Below are 18791 nucleotides of genomic sequence, written 5' to 3'. Positions count from 1 at the left end.
GAAGAAAATTAATAGAGAAAAATTAAGATAGAAAATATCAAGCGTTTGCAAGGATGTGTATAAATTAGAACCCTTGCACATTGCTGGTGGGAAAGTAAAATGGTGCAGCTACTGTGGAAAACAGTATGGCAGGTCTTTATAAAATTAAACTTAGAATTACCATATGATTCATCAATGCCGCTTCTAGGTATAGTCCCCATGGAATTGAAAGAAGGAACTCACCGAAATATCTGTACACACAAGTTCTTATTATTAAAAACATATATCTAGGCTGGGCATGGTGGCTCACGCCTGTAATCCCAGCACTTTGGGATGCCGAGGCAGGGGGGTCACCTGAGGTCAAGAGTTTGAGACTAGCCTGGCCAACATGGTGAAAACTTGTCTCCACTAAAAATACAAAAATTAGCTCAGCGTGGTGGCAGGCACCTGTAATCCCAGTTACTTGGGAGGTTGAGGCAGGAGAATTGCTCAAACCCAGGAGGCAGAGGTTGCAGTGAGCTGAGATTGTGCCATTGCACTCGAGCCTGGATGACAAGAGCGAAACTCTCTCTCAAAAACAAAAACATATCTATACAAAGACTTAAACTCAAATGTACATAGCTCACTATTCACAATAGCTAAAAGGCAGAAACAACCTACATATCCATCAATGGATAAATGAATAAACAACATATAGTATACAGATACAATGGAATATTATTCACCCTTAAAATAAATGAAGTTCTGACACACGCTACAATGTGAATGAATCTTGAAAATACTGTGCTAAGTAAAATAGGCCAGTCTCAAAAGAACAAATATTGTATGATTCCACTTATATGAAGCACCTAGAGTAAGCAAGTTTATGAAGACAGAAAGTAGAATGGCGGTTGCCAGGGGCTAAGGGCTAGGGAGTGGAAGGAATGGGGAATTGGTTTTTAATGGGTACAGAGTTTCAGTTTGGGAAGATGAAAACATTCTGGAGGTGGATGGTGGCAATAAGTGCACACAATGTGAATGTACTTGATGCCACTGAACTGTATACTTAAAAATGGCTAAAATGGTTAATTTTATGTTATGTATATTTTACCACAAAAAGTTTAAAATGCATTTGCTATAAAAGTCTCCAAACAATACAAAAATATATGAAGTAAACTTATTTCACTTTTTCTATCTGAATCTTTTATTCATCTGACCTAATTCTGGTGTTAGGAATGAAATGACTCCAGCTTTTATCTTTCCTGGTCCCAGTATTGTTATTTAAAAATCCCTTTTTGCCCTCACTGATTTAAAATTTCTGCTAGACATGGTGGCGCATGCCTGTAGTCCCAGCCACTCGGAGGCTGAGGCAGGAGGATGGCTTGAGCCCAAGAGTTCAAGGCTGCAGTGTACCATTATTGTGCCTGGGAATAACCTCTGCACTCTAGCCTGGGCAACATAGTGAGACCCTGTTTCTAAAAAAACCTTTAAAAATTCTTCTTTCATCCTATACTAAACTATTATATATCTAATGGGTCCATTTCTAAACATTCAATTTTGTTTTGTGCTTCCAATGGCCAATTTCTTCCTGTCTCTCACTTTATTTAAGGTATCAGATTTTATTTAAGGTATAACTTATGTGCAGTAAAATGTGCAGATCTTAAGGAAACAGTTCAATGAGTTTTTGACAAATGCATATATCCACATAGCACATATCACTATTAAGATATAGAACATTTCCATCATCCCAGAAATTTAAAACTTTCATGCATCAAAAGGGCACTAGCACACATCATCCCTTGTGCCCTAGTCAGTCTCCAACCACAGAGGCAATGATTGGTCTGATTTCTTTCACCAATGACTAGTTTTAAAAATTTATATAAATGAAATAATTAAGAATATACGTTGTTGTGCCTGCTGTCTTTGATTTGCACAGATTTTTTGCAGTTTATCTATTGAACAGTGTAAATCACATCTTTATGATTCTTTGAATAATTAGGACACTGTGACATGCTTTAGAGCTTCATTTTGGTTATTTTCCTCTACTACATTAAATTTCAGTTAATTAAATCAATACTGGCTGAGTGCAGTGGCTCACATCTGTAATCCCAGCACTTTGGGAGGCTGAGGCAGGTGGATCACCTGAGGTCAGGAGTTCAAGACCAGTCTGGCCAACATGGCGAAGCCCTGTCTTTACTAAAAATACAAAAATTAGCCAGGCATGGTGGCAGGTGCCTGTAATCCCAACTACTCAGGAGGCTGAGGCAGGAGAATGGCGTGAACCCGGGGGCAGAAGTTGCAGTGAGCCAAGATTGTGCCACTTCACTCCAGCCTGTGCAAAAGATTGAAACTCTATCTCAAAAAAAAAAAAAAATCAATACTAAATGGTTAACATGTTTGGTAATAATTTACTTTGTGGTATACTATAATTTCTATTTTTTTTGTTCTTCTAAGTTTTGTTACCAGAATAGAAGTAGTGTTTTTCTTTATGATTCATTGATTTTTACTATATTTACAGAGTTGGCAACTATCTACTTTCAGAACACCTAGTTTCAGAACATTTCCATTATCTCAAAAAGAAACCTTGTACCCATTTATAGTCACTCTCTATTCCTATCCACAGCCTTAGGCAATCTTTCTTTCTTTTTTTTTTAAATTTTATTGTTATTATACTTTAAGTTTTAGGGTACATGTGCACAATGTGCAGGTTAGTTACATATGTATACATGTGCCATGCTGGTGTGCTGCACCTATTAACTCGTCATTTAGCATTAGGTATATCTCCTAATGCTATCCCTCCCCCTCCCCCCACCCCACAACAGTCCCCAGAGTGTGATGTTCCCCTTCCTGTGTCCATGTGTTCTCATTGTTCAATTCCCACCTATGAGTGAGAACATGCGGTGTTTGGTTTTTTGTCCTTGCGATAGTTTACTGAGAATGATGATTTCCAGTTTCATCCATGTCCCTACAAAGGACATGAACTCATCATTTTTTGTGGCTGCATAGTATTCCATGGTGTATATGTGCCACATTTTCTTAATCCAGTCTATCGTTGTTGGACATTTGGGTTGGTTCCAAGTCTTTGCTATTGTGAATAGTGCCACAATAAACATACATGTGCATGTGTCTTTATAGCAGCATGATTTATAGTCCTTTGGGTATATACCCAGTAATGGGATGGCTGGGTCAAAAGGTATTTCTACTTCTAGATCCCTGAGGAATCGCCACACTGACTTCCACAATGGTTGAACTAGTTTACAGTCCCACCAACAGTGTAAAAGTGTTCCTATTTCTCCACATCATCTCCAGCACCTGTTGTTTCCTGATTTTTTAATGATTGAGCCTTAGGCAATCTTTCATCTACTTTCTGTCCCTTTAGAATTGCCTTTTCTGGGTATCTCATATATGTGGAGTTATATATGTTCATTTGTGTCTGGTGTCTTTCACCGAGCATAGTATTTTCGAAGTTCATACATGTTGTAACTCAGTTCCTTCTTATTGCCAAATAGTATTCCATTATATGGCTATACCACATTTTGTTTATTCAGTTGATGGGCATTTGGATTTTTTCTATTTATGGCTATTGTGAACAATGAGGCTATGAACATTTGAGTATGAGTCCCTGTACAGATATATGTTTTTATTTCTCCTGGGTATATACTTCGGAGTAGAACTGTTGGGTGATATGGTAACTCTATGTTTAACATTTTAAGAAATGGCCATCTGTTTCTCCAAAGTAGCTGCACCATTTTACATTCCCACTTGCAATGTATGAAAAAGTGTACTTTTAATCTCTCTGAAATGACAGCATAAATAGAACAAACCAAGCAATTTTGACCAAAAAGAAAGCATATTTTTCTCTGCTTGGGAGATGGAAGGAGAGGAGATGATTTTCTTCTGTGCTGCTTTTTGAATCTCTTATTTCCTGTTACACAGCCTCCCTGGAGCTAGAGCAGGCATGAATGTGTTCGGCAATCAATGGAGTTAAAACGAACACTAAGTTGCCAAGGCCTCCCTCATTATGATGAAATACCCCTCCCTGTGCTCACACACACATACAAGCTCAATTTTTAAAACCACTTGTTAATTCTCAATACAGAGTCACACACTTATCTTCCTCACCTTCTATTTTTTAATAGAGCATATGTTTCTCTATTATTCACAGTTCAGACTGCTACAAAAATACTTTAACTAAAAGAAGGAACAATGCCTTTCACATTATTATATTCAAATATGAATTTAGAAAAGAGAGGACTGGAAGCATATTTAGTTTCTCTTTAACTGCCAATTTCATATAGCTGACAACATGAATTATATGACACAAAATCTATTCATTATTCTATCCATTCAAGATCAAGCTGAGGTTTAAAGCAGACTAATGGCTGTCACATGAAGCTACTGTTTGTCAGTCTTCAGTGAACTCAAGCAAAAAACAAGGAAATTGGAAATGGACAACATAGTGAGTCAAAGAATATTCACATTGTGGGCAAGCAGCCCCTGAAGAAAAGAAGCTTCTTGTGTGGAATTTGGCAGTGGTACAAGTTATTCAAGGAAACGCATGTTAGTGTTAAAAAGTTATTCTGTTATTTCAAGGGCAGGGTAGGTCGGAAACTATATCATATTCTATTGCCTGCTTAGGTGCAAAACTTCACACAACTACCACATTATATTGTCAAATATTCTGGACTTAAAAAAAACAGTTATGTATCCACTTTTCTTTTTAGTCTATGTTGTAGTATAAGTTGAGTAAGAAAAGAAGCAATATAAATAAAATTCTAGAAAAGAATTTCTCTCCTCAGAGATCCCCACATGAATAATTTTCTCTGTCTATTCTGTTCAAGAGGGTCACATTTTCCTTAACCATTAACCTATAGAACAAAAGAGAACCTATAGAACAAGAGAGTGGATCCTACTCTCAGAGAGGAGGGAGAAAATCTTGATTTCATTCAGAGATGCTTGATTCATTCGGAGAAATGAAGTGATGATAAAAGCAGAATGAGACTTTACAGTCAATTCTGTGGAGAAAAGAGAAGACACACCCATCCCATGAGAGGGTGAAGGCCGAAAGAGAGAACTACAAAATATTCTGTCTGGGGATGGATTTCCACTTTTCTTAGCACCCAAGAAAAGATTAGGTGTAAGATTCTATGGGATTCCTTCCACTTGAATTCCATAGTACAGTGCAATGGTCCAAAGATCACAGATTTTGAAAACAGATAGATCTACATTAGTCTTTAGGGTCTGGCTGTCCCTTAGTAAGCATTCTCTAAATGGTGGTCATCTTAGTTTGGATTTCCTCAGAAACAGACCCTGAGACAAGACTTCAAATGCAAGTAGTTTACCTGGGGGTGAAGAAAGCTGAGGTAGAAAAGGGAAGGCAGCTGACATAGATGTTTGATCAAGTCAGCTACAACTGTGGGCAACTGGAGTTGGATTCTGAAGAAATTCTAGGTGCTAGTGGAAAACATACGCCTTAGAGTCATCCCATCTGAGAGATGAAAGAACTAAGTTGCTGACGTACCAACTCCAGTTGGTCATGGAGGGTTGCTCTTGGTGTCATTACTGTGGCAAAGGGCTTCAAGCAAAGAATTGCAGATGCTGACAGCTGGAAGTCCAGCCTATGTGCACAGAAATGAAGGTGAGGAAATGTGGATGGGTCAGTTGCAGTGGTATAAGAAGAAAAAAGGAGAACATGCTCCTTTAGGGTGCAGTGACCTCATCTTCTGTTGTTTCCCAGTGCTGTCAGATTTTAGGCACTCAATAAATGATATGTTGACTAAATATGATAACTAATGAATGAAATGAGTTAGCTTTAAATCTTGGCTCCATCTTTTATGAAAAACCTCTTTCCTCATATATATAAAAACAAATCTCATTCCACAAAATAATAAATAAAAGAATCTAACGTAGTACCTGACCCACAGCAGAGACTGAGTACATGTAAGTAATGCTCTATAAATAATTTTATTTATTTAAATATAAATAATATATTTTTTTCTTTTTTATACCACGGAATCCTCCTCTGTTTATTTTGCCTTCTCTCTTAAAGAAGCAAGGTGGCAGTAGTACTTTGTAGTGCCTGAGTTCAGAAATTTGCAATATGTGTTGGCCCACTGGGGGGGGTCTACACCAACTGTCCTTCTTAAAGGTCAAATTTATTGACTTACATATGTAGGGGAAACTATGATAGTAACACTTTCAAGGGAGTGCCAACAACTGATTTAATTGTAGACTTTAAGCCAAGAGCACCACCATGCAACTATGAATGTAGTCCTAAAGAATAACACTCATTCTCTTAACCTTCCTCCTGCTGTCTTACACTTAGATCAATGGCTACCTTGTTTTTGCCCTGCTACTCACTAGCTGATACTCAAAAGTAAAAATATAAAAAATAAACAAAAGCAAAAGCAAGGCATGAGAGAAAAGAGTCTATTTTCTGCCTTCTCATTCTCAAAAGTTTGTACACTCTCCTATTCTTTTAATTATCTATCTCAACGCCCAACATGTATATTTATTTCTGGAATGCAGCCAGATCCTGGGTCTGAATTCCAGAAGCTCATTTCCCAGTTTCCATGAGACAAGGCCTCAAAAATGTGAACCTCTCAGAGGACACATGCAAGATAATAAAAGCTTACATTGTACCCATACAACTTCTTTCATTAAAAATTTTAACTTTTCAAAGGAAAAGAGAAAGGCAACTGATTCTAGAGTCCAATTTTTCTTCTTACCTTCTAGCAAATGTGTGGCTCAGGATACACTTTAATATACAAAGTGCTAAGCACTTTGACTAACCTGAAGAATGTTTATTTCCACTTAAATTGCCTGGGTTTTGACTCAAATTCATGTCACAATGATTTTTAAATTTTGAGATCTTTAGAATGCTAGCAGCTGTCTGTACCAGGTTTCTAGGAACCAAGAATGAGTGAGAGATGAGGCCAATTGAGCCAAGACCCTAGCAGGTAGCAATGGCTTTGAGGGTAACAACTGTACATGGAGTTCCCAGGATCGTGCCAAGAGAGTGTACTATTAGGAAAGCCAGAAAGTAGACCTTGCAGGGAAAGTGAATGCTAGTGACCATCATGAAACCAGAGCAGACAGATTGAGCATGGACACAGCCAACTCAGCAGTAGATGAAACTAGATAAGCACAGCAGATGTACTGCATTGTGAACTAAGCAAGGGCTAGAAAGGGACAAACAAAATGAGATAAAGTTTGGTGTAACAAGCACTCCTTCATCAAAGACCATCAGTTGTGGTGCCCACCTAATAACTGGGGCTCATCAGCATGTCGGGAGGCATGAACCTAATGTGCCCCAGCAGATCATTGTTCTATCAGTTTGCAACTCATGTCTGATTCCCTCTTTTAACTGGTTTCAGTCCCTGTTAGCTTTAAACCATCTAATTTTCGTCTAGTGTTTCTGCTTGAGTACCAGGCTTTGGGGGTTGAGGTTTTGACATGGCCTATCCATATGATGGGATATACCTCACCCAAACAATCAGAGTGGTCAGAGTCTGGCAGAAGTAAAAAGCAGCAGGAAGCAGCACCTGGGAAGATGCGGAGAGCCCAGTTGAACTCCCAGTGTTAATAGAAGTAGATGTGCCCCCTATTTCACCGAGCAGGACACCTTAAGGACGCCACCAAGTTGCCTGACTGTTGCACACAGTTCATGCATTCCACTTTTTTTTTTTTTTTTTTAACCAGTTTATCAAGATATGGGGTAACATAGATGGAAGGGTTCTTTGGAATCACAAAGTGACAATGCAGTTTTTACTTTGAAAGAAATTTTTCAGGATGAAAGTTAAAAAGGTCTTAGATGTGTACCTTAGTAGTTTTAAGACCTTCAGCAAGAGTCCAGTCTCTCCATCTATAAAATGGAAATAATAGTAGGACTTCCCAGAGTTTTGTAATGCTTACGTGAGCTAGCATGCCTGTTACAGAGCAGGACCTCAGTCAAGTTACTTACAGTACAGTGATAAAAGCAACCCAGGAAGTCTTGTCAATTGAGAGTGAAAAATAACCCAAGAGATCAAGAGTTATGGGGTGGAGGGGGAAAACTCTCCCAACAGCAGAGTATTTACTGTTTCTTTGTGCATCATTCCCTAAGTTACAATGATGTTGACAGTTGTCTTTTGGTTAACAGTTGTCTTTTGGAAAGCCGTGTCCTGTTGTAGACCCAGGAAGTGCCTTAGAAATGTACATGAGAGGGAGGAAGAAGGTGGCTTTAAGAGCCAGTATTAAAAACCCCCCAGGGTTTAAGTACCTGCCATGGGTCTGTCCATTTCACCATGAATAGAGAAAGTCTCTTGGTGCGATCTACCCTCATACCCTGCATTTAGATCCAGTCCAAGGTCCTTTCCTCAGCCTGCAAGGCCTCATGTGATCTCACCTCGGCTTACCCTTCCATTGCTCATACTACTCTCTCGCTTACTGTACTCCAATAACACTGACTTTCTTTTTGTTTCTAGAACTTTCTAAGACTCTCCTACCTCAGCCCAACTTATAAACCTCTTTGCATGTCTGGCTTCTTATTTCTTATTAGGTCTTGGCTCAAATGTCGTCTCCTCAGAAAACCCTTCTCTAATCACCATGTGGCATACCTCTACCTCACAGACACTATCACTCTGGAACATATCGTATTGGGTTTTTTTTTTTTTCTTAATAATACTTACCACACCCTGAAATTAGCATATACAAACATACTTATTGCCAGTCCCCTTCTGTTGGAATATAAGCTCTATGATGGCAGGGAATAATCTGTTCAGTGTTTCAGTGTGAGGTAGCAACTGCTGGCCATGATACAGAAAATCAGCCAAGTATCATCTTTGGCATATGAGCTGCCTACCTATGCTGGATACCTACAAAGCACTATTGCATAGCTTATACTATGTTGTATACTTATAACAACTTCATTAGGTAAGAATGTTCCCTTTTTTTTTTTTTTTTTTTTTTTTTGAGACAGTGTCTGGCTCTGTCACCTGGCTATAGTGCAGCAGCACAATCTTGGCTCACTGTAACCTCCACTTCCTGGGCTCAAGCGATCCTCCCACCTCAGCCTCCTGAGTAGCTGGGACCACAGGCATGCACCACCATGCCTGGCAAATTTTTGTATTTTTTGTAGAGACAGGGTTTTGCCATGTTGCCCAAGCTGGTCTTGAACTCCTGGACTCAAATGATCCACCTGACTCATCCTCCCAAAGTGCTAGGATTACAGGTGTGAGCCACCATGCCTGGTGCCTTTGAAAGATGAGAAAACTGGCCGGGCGCGGTGGCTCATGCCTGTAATCCCAGTACTTTGGGAGGCTGAGGCGGGCGGATCACGAAGTCAGGAGTTCAAGACCAGCCTGACCAATATGGTGAAACCCCATCTCTACTAAAAATACAAAAATTAGCCAGGCATGGTGGCCCATGCCTGTAGTCCCAGCTACTCGGGAGGCTGAGGCAGGAGAATTGCTTGAACCTGGGAGGTGGAGGTTGCAGTGAGTCAAGATCATCGTGCCACTGTACTCTAGCCTGGGCAACAGAGCAAGACTCTGTCTCAAAAAAAAAAAAAGAAAGAAAGATGAGGAAACTGGAAACTGAGGTTCAAGAAGGCTATTACTTGCCATGGTCATATAGCCAGTAAAAGCTAGGGTAGAAATAAAACTTGTTTATTTCCACTCAGAGCTCTATATTGTCTGGGATGTAAGCTTTTTTCTATGCTGGAAAACCTCACTTAAAATGAAAAATATATATATATGTATATGTATGTATACACATTCATATATACATATATATAACATATATATAACATAGAAATTACAAATATAAATTAATATACATGCACCAAAGAGCATTCAAAAATAGAGGTTTTGGCCAGGCACAGTGGATCACTCCTGCAATCTCAGCACTTAGGGAGGTTGAGGTGGGCAGATCACTTGAGCTCAGGAGTTTGAGACCAGCCTGGGAAACATAGCAAAACCCCACCTCTACAAAAATTAGTCAGGTGTGGTGGTGTGCACCTTTAATCCCAGCTACTTGGGAGGCTGAGGTGAGAAGATCACCTGAGCCCAGGGAGGTCAAGGCTGCAATGAGCTGTGATCATGCCACTGCACTCCAGCCTGGGTGACAGAATGAAGTCTTGTCTCAAAAATAAATAAATAAATAAATAATCTCATAAATCTCCAAGAAAAAAATACAGCTGAAAATGGAGAAGAAAACAAATAGATATTGAGAAATGAAAAAGTGTAGTTGACATAAGTGCAAATTCAGGTTCAGATGCCCAGGACAGAGTGTTCTGTACATCGGTCTGCCCAGTCAGGAAAGCTTCCTCTGAAGGCAGAAAAGAATCACTTCCATTCTACAAATCATGATCCACAGCATACCAATGTAGCCTTTGTGGAGAAAGTCATTAGAAGAGGGGGAGAAACAGTGCTTAGATTTAGTAGAGAATCTTCGCCTCATTTTGTTTCATTGAGAAGTGCCTAGGATGTCAGGGCACAAGAGATGGATGGACTCCTGGGATGAACCAAGTCGGAGAACAAGGACTCTGCACTGCGGCCTTTTGGATAAGATGTTCACTGTTTGGAACTACATCAAAGGGAGAGATGTGGAAGAGTCTGTCTATGGATTAGTTAAGATCCAGCATGTCCTTTGAGGTTTTGTTTTTTCAAAAATTGATAGAAAGTCTCTCATTATGCCTCTCCAATCACACTGTGGGCTCACTAAAATGAGATGAATATTTCTTAAATTAAATTGTGTCCCCTGCATAGAAGGCAAAGCCTTGGGAATCTATTAGCTGTGAAAGAAAGCAGAGTTCTTACTGATGCTAAGACCCATTTGGTATAGCATGTCAGCATGCTACTTGAATAAAAGTTATTTCCAACAACATTGATAGGAAATATCAAAATTAATTTGTGTCTAAAAAATGCGTAAGACTTTAACTAAAATAATAGTTAATTTTTAAAGGTTTAAAAGTTAAAGAAAAACATGAGTTTCCCTTTTTTCTCAATCTAATTCAATTCAACAGACATTTACCAAACATTACATATGTGCATATGAAAGACATGGTCAGACTGAGCCCAACTTAACCTGCTTGCCTTAGTTTTTAAACAGGTTTTTCTAGTAACCTGTGTGCACACTGGCCTAGGTAGCTTCTAACAAAGATTTTTAAAAATATCCTCTCTAATACTTATCTTCCTCTTTATTCATCCACATTTTCATTTTCATAATTGTTATGTATAGTTTAAGCACCATGAATAATAAAAAGAAAAGGAGGAAGGAAAGAAGGGAAGGGGATAGAGAGAGAGGAAAGGAATCAATGAAGGGTCTTTAGCTTCTGGAAGGTAACAGTCTAACAGGTGAGCTAGGATCCATAGAAAAGTATAAAGGGTGGGGCCGGGCACGGTGGCTCATGCCTGAAATCCCAGCACCTTGGGAGGCCGAGGCGGGCGGATCACAAGGTCAGGAGATCGAGACCATCCTGGCTAACACGGTGAAACCCTGTCTCTACTAAAAATACAAAAAATTAGCCGGGCATGGTGGTGGACGCCTATAGTCCCAGTGACTCTCCTGAGGCAGGAGAACAGCGTGAACCCGGGAGGCGGAGCTTACAGTGACCCGAGATCGCACCACTGCACTCCAGCCTGGGTGACAGAGCGAGACTCCGTCTCAAAAAAAAAACAAAACTATAAAGGGCACAGAGAAAGCAATTACTTCCTTACTAGCTGAGGCTTTACATACACACAGATACACACATACTCTCAATTTGCTAAGACTGAAACCATCTTGGCAACTTTTTTTGCATCTCAGTTTTCTCTCTGTGTACGAAGAAAGTTATTACATGATTGCTAATTTTCCTATAGCTGTACAATCCTATAAGTCATTTAACATTTATTGAGCATTTGCTATGTGTAAATGAGAAAGATTTTGCTAAGAGAAGAAATATATACAGCATGAGTAAAACCCATCTGGCCTTAACGAGTACAATTTATTGGCAGGACACCAAATGCAAACAACTACCTTTATAGGACCTTTATATACCTGTATAATAAAAAGCCACTGGGAAGCCGAGTGGGGTGGCTCACGCCTGTAATCTCGGAATTTTGGGAGGCCGAGGTAGGCAGATCACTCAAGGTTGGGAGCTTGAGACCAGCCTCGTCAACATAGAGAAACCCCATCTCTACTAAAAATACAAAATTAACGGTGTGGTGGCGCATGCCTGTAATCCCAGCTACTTGGGAGGCTGAGGCAGGAGAATCACTTGAACCCAGGAGGCAGAGGTTGCAGTGAGCCGAGATCGTGCCATTGCACTCCAGCCTGGGCAACAAGAGTGAAACTCTATCTCAAAAACAAAAAATAATAATTAAAATAAAAAATAAAGCCACTGGGGAGATAAGAGGAAAGAAGAATGAATGCAAAGGCAGGACAAAGATAGATTGAACTATAAGGGAAGAAACAAACTAGCTGAAGAGCAGCAGAGAGATGAGGCTACCCTAGTAGGAAGGGCAAAGGATGTTAAAGGAAAAAGCAAGAAAGGGAAAAAGTCAGAAAGGATTGGCTATTTTAAAAGGTCAGAATAACAAGCTGATCGAATGTGGTAGTTGGAAGGAGATGAAAAAGATGACTTTGGGTCCTCAACCAGATCCAGGTCTTGGGGAACTGCCTAAAAATCCATTTCAAATTGAACTCAGGACTGTGGCTGAAGAACTGGTAAAATGAGCCTTAAGCACCTCCCCCTCGCCGCCACAGATAAAGAATGAAAAGCTGTTGATGAAATAGAGTCAGTGAGTCAAGTCTTGGGGGACAAGAAGGCTAAAATTTGGATTGATAGAAAAAGGGTGGTGATATTACAGGTGGAGGAAGCAGTTTTGGAGAAGGAGAGGTGACAGTGTGGAAGATGGAACCAGCAAGATTTATAATGAGATGGCACAGAGATAGTCCAGCTAGAGCACAGATACCTTCCAGGGGAGTAGAAATCAGAAATATAAGCACTGATGGAGGAGTGCTTTGAGCAGCACATTGCTGAGTGTTGATGATGTAAGAGACAAAAGAGACCAGGGCAGTGGCCTACCTTTAAATTCTGAAGTCCATGTTTGAAAAGCACAAAGAAATGCCTCTACAGGTGGAGACACCATGAACATATTTGCCAAGAACAGCAGGTGTCCCCTTATTTTATGGGTCTTGAACTACTTAAAGCAGTTGACTGAGCAGTAGTCAGACCTATTTTATGGAACCTTATTGGACTATGTATTTTTTTTAATTTCCCCGAATAGATTTAAAAACTTATATAATGAAATATCAATCCCATATTTCACTCAGATAATAGCTCTAGAATCTAGAGAAAGCCAAATGTTCAGTAGGCAATGGAGACTGAATGGCATAGGGTGTGAAGCGCATGGACTCTGGAACCAGAATTCATGAGTTCAAATCCTGACTGCTTCACTTAGTAGCTATGAGAGCTTCAGCAAGTTACTCAAATTAATTCTGGGTCCATGTCCCACATATAACATTGGGATAAGAGTGTTACCCTCTCCATGAAGTTGTGGAAATTAAATGGGTGAACACATGTAGATCACTTGGAATAGAGTCTGGAACATCATAAACACTAAATAAGTACTGGCAGTTGCTGCTGTTGTTGTTTATTGTTGTTACTTGGCTTATGAGCCCTGGGAGCAGGTGCATCTCTTCTGCAGGTGGAACTGCTTTTCTGAGCCACAATACAGAGTAAGTGAGTCATAATAAAATCAGGCCACCAACTTCCTGGACTATTGAATTACCTGAGCATCCACTTACAATGACAATTTTTTAAAAGTTACCCTTTCTTTTTGAAGTTCACAGATTACAGAGGCGCTTTCCACAACCCCACCTTTCCTTTTCAAGGATATTAAATCCCAAAGAAAGCAATTCAAAAATGATTTATTCTATTGTTACCCTTTGTAGATCCTTTACGGCCATTCATTCTCCTGCCTCATTTATATCTAAAGAAAAATGATACTTCATTTATTATATTGTCATCCATAACCTGGCAGTTTGTAGCTGCCTTGTATAATGTGTATGTGCCTTTCATATGTGTGACTCAATGTGTACTATCCCTTCCCATCCCCTACAATGGAGGGTCACCCTAACTTGGGAGAATAGTAGACATCTGGTTAGCAGTGTATGAGCTAATGTGCATTTTCTTTCATTGTCTTAGAGAGAAGATCTAGTATACGCATGATCAGCCACCACATTTCACTTTAGTCTCATCCCTGGTACACCTTAATGACATAGACTTCTACCAATGCTCAAATGCCTGGTGGTAGGCAAAATAATGCCCTGTCTCCCCTAAGATGTCTGCATTCTAATCCCTGAAACCTGTGAATATGTCAGGTTATTTAGCAAAGGTGAATTAAGGTTGCAAATACAATTAAGGCTATTAACCAGCTGATTTTAAAATAGAGAGATTATCCAGGATTATCCTGGTAGGTCCAAGGTACTCACAAGAGGCCTTAAAAGTGAAAGAGAGAGGTAGAGTCAGAGGTCAGCTGCAGGGTGAGAAGGACTCAACCTGCTGTTGCAGACTTTGAAGATGGAGGAAGGGGACCATGAGCCAGGGAATGTGGGCAGCCTCTAGAAGCTAGACAGGGCAAGAAAACACATTTTCCCCTAGAGCCTCCAGCAAGGAACACAGCCCTGCTTCCACATCGACTTTAGCTCAGTGAGACCTGTGTGAGTGTGTCACCTACAGAACTGTAAGTTGTGTTGTTTTTAAGCCATAAGTTTGTAGTAATTTGTTACAGCAGCAATAGGAAACTGATACATGCCCCACGTGGAGGTCTGCCTGGCATTCTTATCAGTTCTGTTTTGTCTTTTGCTTATTAATTCAGTAAAAGTTATTGAGTGCCTACTCTGTGCCAGGCACTGTGCTAGATCCTGAAAATGCAAAATGAGTAAGACACAGCCATGCCCTTTCATTTACCCAACAAATATTTGTGTACCTAGGCTCTGATTTAGATGCAATAGAGATGAAAAAAAAAAAAATAGTCCCTGCCCTAAAAAGGCTCACAGACTTCTGAGAAGGCAATCAACGAAATAAAATTTTATGATTCAATGTGACACATGCATAACATAGAAGTGTAGAAGGCAGACCACGGAACTCAACTTGGGTGACATCAGGAAAACCTCAGAGAGAAGAAGAAATGGAGCTTTAATGAGTTTGCCAGACAGACAACATGGGGGAAGATGTTCAAGAGCTTCGGAACAATGTGACTCTTGGAATGCAACAAGCGCAAATGAGAAACATTTAAACAGAATTTAAAATTTTTTACCTCATTTTAGTTACCTTTAATTGAGATAGAAATAGTCACATGTGACTGTGGGCTACCATATTGGACAGAGCATATTGGACCAGATTGGATCCTTGAAAGAAAGGAGATTGCCTTCTCTTTTCCCTCTTCCCTGCTTCTTACTGACTGGAAAGCAGATGTGGTGGCAAGTCACTTGGACCATGAAGATGCGATATCACTCCAGGATGGAAGTAAGAAAATAGAAGGAACTTGGGTCCCTGGCATCATAGAGCCATCTTTTGGTTTGGTTTATGCTCAGATTGTTATGTCAGAGATATAAATTCCCATATTATTGTTATTTTGGATCTTTTTACAGCAGCCAGACCTGTCTCCTACTACACATGTCTGCTAGAATAATGAAAAGCAATAATCATAATCTTTGCTAAGATTTTTTTGGAGCTCCTTCTGTGTACTAGACACTAAGCTAAATGCATGGTTGCATTTAAACACAACCCATTAAAGTAGATAGTAGGATAGCCCCATTCTGCAGGTAAAATGGAGGCTTAGAGAAGCTGGCTCATTAGTGGCAGGATTAGACCTTTCTGACAGCAAACTGTCAGATACTGTAGTGTATAGATACAGAATATTTTATCATTAAGGGCCAGGCAAATTGTGTACAACTAGACTTTTTAAATGCCGAGACAATATTTATGTTCATTGCAGAATTCTCTGTTGTTATGCAGCAACCATGCCCTCTTTCCTCCTGCAAAAAGAACCTCAAATCATTCAAACAGTGGGCAATGATTCCTTGACTTCAGGAAGAGCAGGTCCTTATTGCAGAACCTGTGAAAGAAATCCTAATCAGTCTGTATTAATCACTGGCATTTTTTGCCAGTGATTGGCCTAAAGATAGGCATAGGGTACAGTTCTGGTTAATGAGATGTAAGGAAAGGTCTAATGAGAAACAAAAAGCCAAAAACCTGTCTGGAATGAAGATGCAATGCTGGAGTTGTGGGATTCATCATGCAACCATGAAGACAAAGCCAACATCATAAGAATGGCAGAGTGGAGAGATAAGTGGGGTCCTTGATCACATTATTGAGCTGCTGCTCTCCTTGCCTGGAAAATCTACCCCAAACTTCTTGTAATATGAGAAAAACAAACCCCAATTTACTGAGAGCCACTATAAACCCGGTTTTGAATTTGTTTCACAGGGGGAAGCCTTCCTAACTGACACACACATATGCACATCCTTTTGGTTTACTTAAGAAAGTTAAGGAAAAGTCATACAACTTACAATGGTGTCCCGTGCACTCGTGGCTTACCTCTGTGAAACCCGGTTCTCCCTGGCCCATCCACAGTAAGAATTACTCAGTAATTTGAAAAATAACCTTTTGGAATTATTTCTGGGGATATGAAAAATAACCTGAACCGATAACAGAGCTCAAATGCAATCCATATTACCTTCTTCCCACCCTCAAACTAAAAATTTTTTCTCCCTTAATTACAAATGTTTCTTGATGAATGCACATGTGTGAAAAGCCATTATAATCTATTGTATCAGATTATTAAATATTCTAAAAATTTAAAAGCAATATTATAACAAGTAATGTTAATCTGTAGTTTAAGAGAAAAATAGAAATATCAACCCCAGCACATAAATATTTCATTGGTATGACTACCCACACCAAAAGATAAATGAAGAATTGAGGTATGCTGCAGGACGACTAAGGTTTAAAAAGGGATTCAAATATACAGATAAATAGGAGAGGCAGAAATGTTTTGATCTTGAGTTATACTGAAAGCTGATTTAATTCTCCTTTCTGAGTGTGGGGAAAAAAAGCAACACATGGTATTTATGCAATCTGTTATCCAGAATTATAAGCAAATTTAAAATATTTTTAGATGCTATTTTCAGTTAAAGAGAGAAAAAGCAGATATTTTTGAATGCACAAATATATACCATGCCACCATCTTAACCATGTTATTAATCTTTAATCTGATTTATAACTGAAAAGCTCATGTGGTAACTGATTGTATGTGATTTCATTCACAAAAAGAGAAGATTATCCATCAAATAGGCACATTTTTCTTCGAATTTCATAGAATAAATGAGCTAGACACATTTTTCTTTCAAATACCAGGCTATCCAAAATATTTCCAGATAATCAGAAAGGCATGAAACAGCAAATTAAGTTATATTAAGGCAGTTCTCATTATTTTGCATTTTTGACAAATCTGACAAGTTGAAAAAAACAATTTGAATAAAGGCAATATTGGAAAAAGAAACATACCTTAGAGATGATTAATGGTTCTCCGTGCTCCAGGCCACCTTTTAGAGTAAAACCCCAGGGAGCTCCTCCCTCCAGGAATGCCTCCAGATAAATGTACCTTCCCTTGGGGGCCGTGTTAGAGTTTAACGTGGCACTAGGCTTGTGGAAGTTTTCAGTGGTCCTCATCATGCCAAACACATGATCCCTCAAGTTAAATTTAAAATGCCTGAAGCAAATTCAGGCAAGCAGTGCTTCTACAGCACAAGTTGTCCCATCCTTCAGGACACACAATGGCCAAAAGAGAGGTTTGGAGAAGCAAATTCTTCCATACGTAAAATGTTCTTCCAAGCTGAACTCCAAGATGCTGAACCAGAAGGAATTTTCACTTCAACATTTCTGAATGTAAATCCTCCTCCAGGAATTCTGGGTTCTCACTGAAGCCCCCAAGTGGTATACATCTCTACTCCGTTCGTAAAAACTTCCTTCAGTGGCGCTCTGAAGATTGCTTTTTTGAGCTTTTATTTCACACATACATACACTAAAACCATTTCTGCCTATTTTACAGAGAAAATTAAAAGCATCTTACAATATAGTAAGAAAATTACAAATACTCAAAGGAATACCTCATTTTTGATTGATTATCAACCCTTTCTTCCTCTCGGAGTGAAATTTACCATTACAATAGCCTCCTCCCTCCCCAGAAGTAGCTTAAAAAGAAAGAAAGCACTTACTATGCTTCGGCTCACTTCAGAATTTTCTAATGTGTCCCGAAGAGACAGAGAAGCTGTGCTAAAACTTTTTACTTCTTTTTTTCAACAATAAGTTCATAGTTTGTTTCTTAGGAGAGAAAAAAAGCTTTTGCAGGATGTAGAGAAAATGAAAAAGCACGCTAAATTAATCCTCAATGGAAAAAATATGAAGGAGGCAGCTCAGTTCTTTTCTTTGGTATTTTCAGTGATGATCAGCCACTGCTGCTGCCGCCACAGCCACTTGCCTCCTCTTGAGAGAAAGAGTAAGGAAGTTAGAGGAACATGGATTAAGGCAAAGTGAGGCATTGCAACCTTTCTGCACAGTAAGCACTGCCATGCAGAATTCAGCTTACCACGAAGACCTGACAATCCAAACAGTCTTACAGTTAACAATACGTAGAAAGTTAAAAATACTATACAGATGGCTAATTGCCAAGGGATAGAAAATAGTTCCTAGAATAGCCCCGCCTCGTACCAATTAAAGGAGAATTTCAGGGAGTGAGACATAGGCATTTGTGTTTTTAAAAACCCTCCAGGCAATGCTGCTGTGCAGCCAAGTTTGAGAAGCA

At 39.4% G+C, this 18791-nt stretch overlaps 1 protein-coding gene across 2 annotated transcripts in view; it reads right to left on the bottom strand.

Annotated features, from left to right (window-relative positions):
* Positions 1 to 18488, bottom strand: part of SHROOM3 (shroom family member 3) — a 350049-nt gene extending 331561 nt beyond the window's left edge. The window contains exon 1 of one of the 2 annotated variants that reach the window (XM_054485820.2): positions 17495 to 18488. In XM_054485820.2, coding sequence (XP_054341795.1) covers positions 17495 to 17662 — 168 coding nt within the window. In that variant the 5' untranslated portion in view covers positions 17663 to 18488. The remainder of the gene's footprint in view (positions 1 to 17494) is intronic. The other variant, XM_063663770.1, reaches the window with a different exon arrangement.
* Between the last annotated feature and the right edge of the window lie 303 nt (positions 18489 to 18791).

Source organism: Pongo pygmaeus, chromosome 3 (genome assembly GCF_028885625.2).
Source record: "Pongo pygmaeus isolate AG05252 chromosome 3, NHGRI_mPonPyg2-v2.0_pri, whole genome shotgun sequence".
NCBI lineage: Eukaryota > Metazoa > Chordata > Mammalia > Primates > Hominidae > Pongo > Pongo pygmaeus.
The sequence above is the reverse complement of the archived record's forward strand: the minus strand, read 5'-3'. Positions and strand labels throughout refer to the sequence as shown.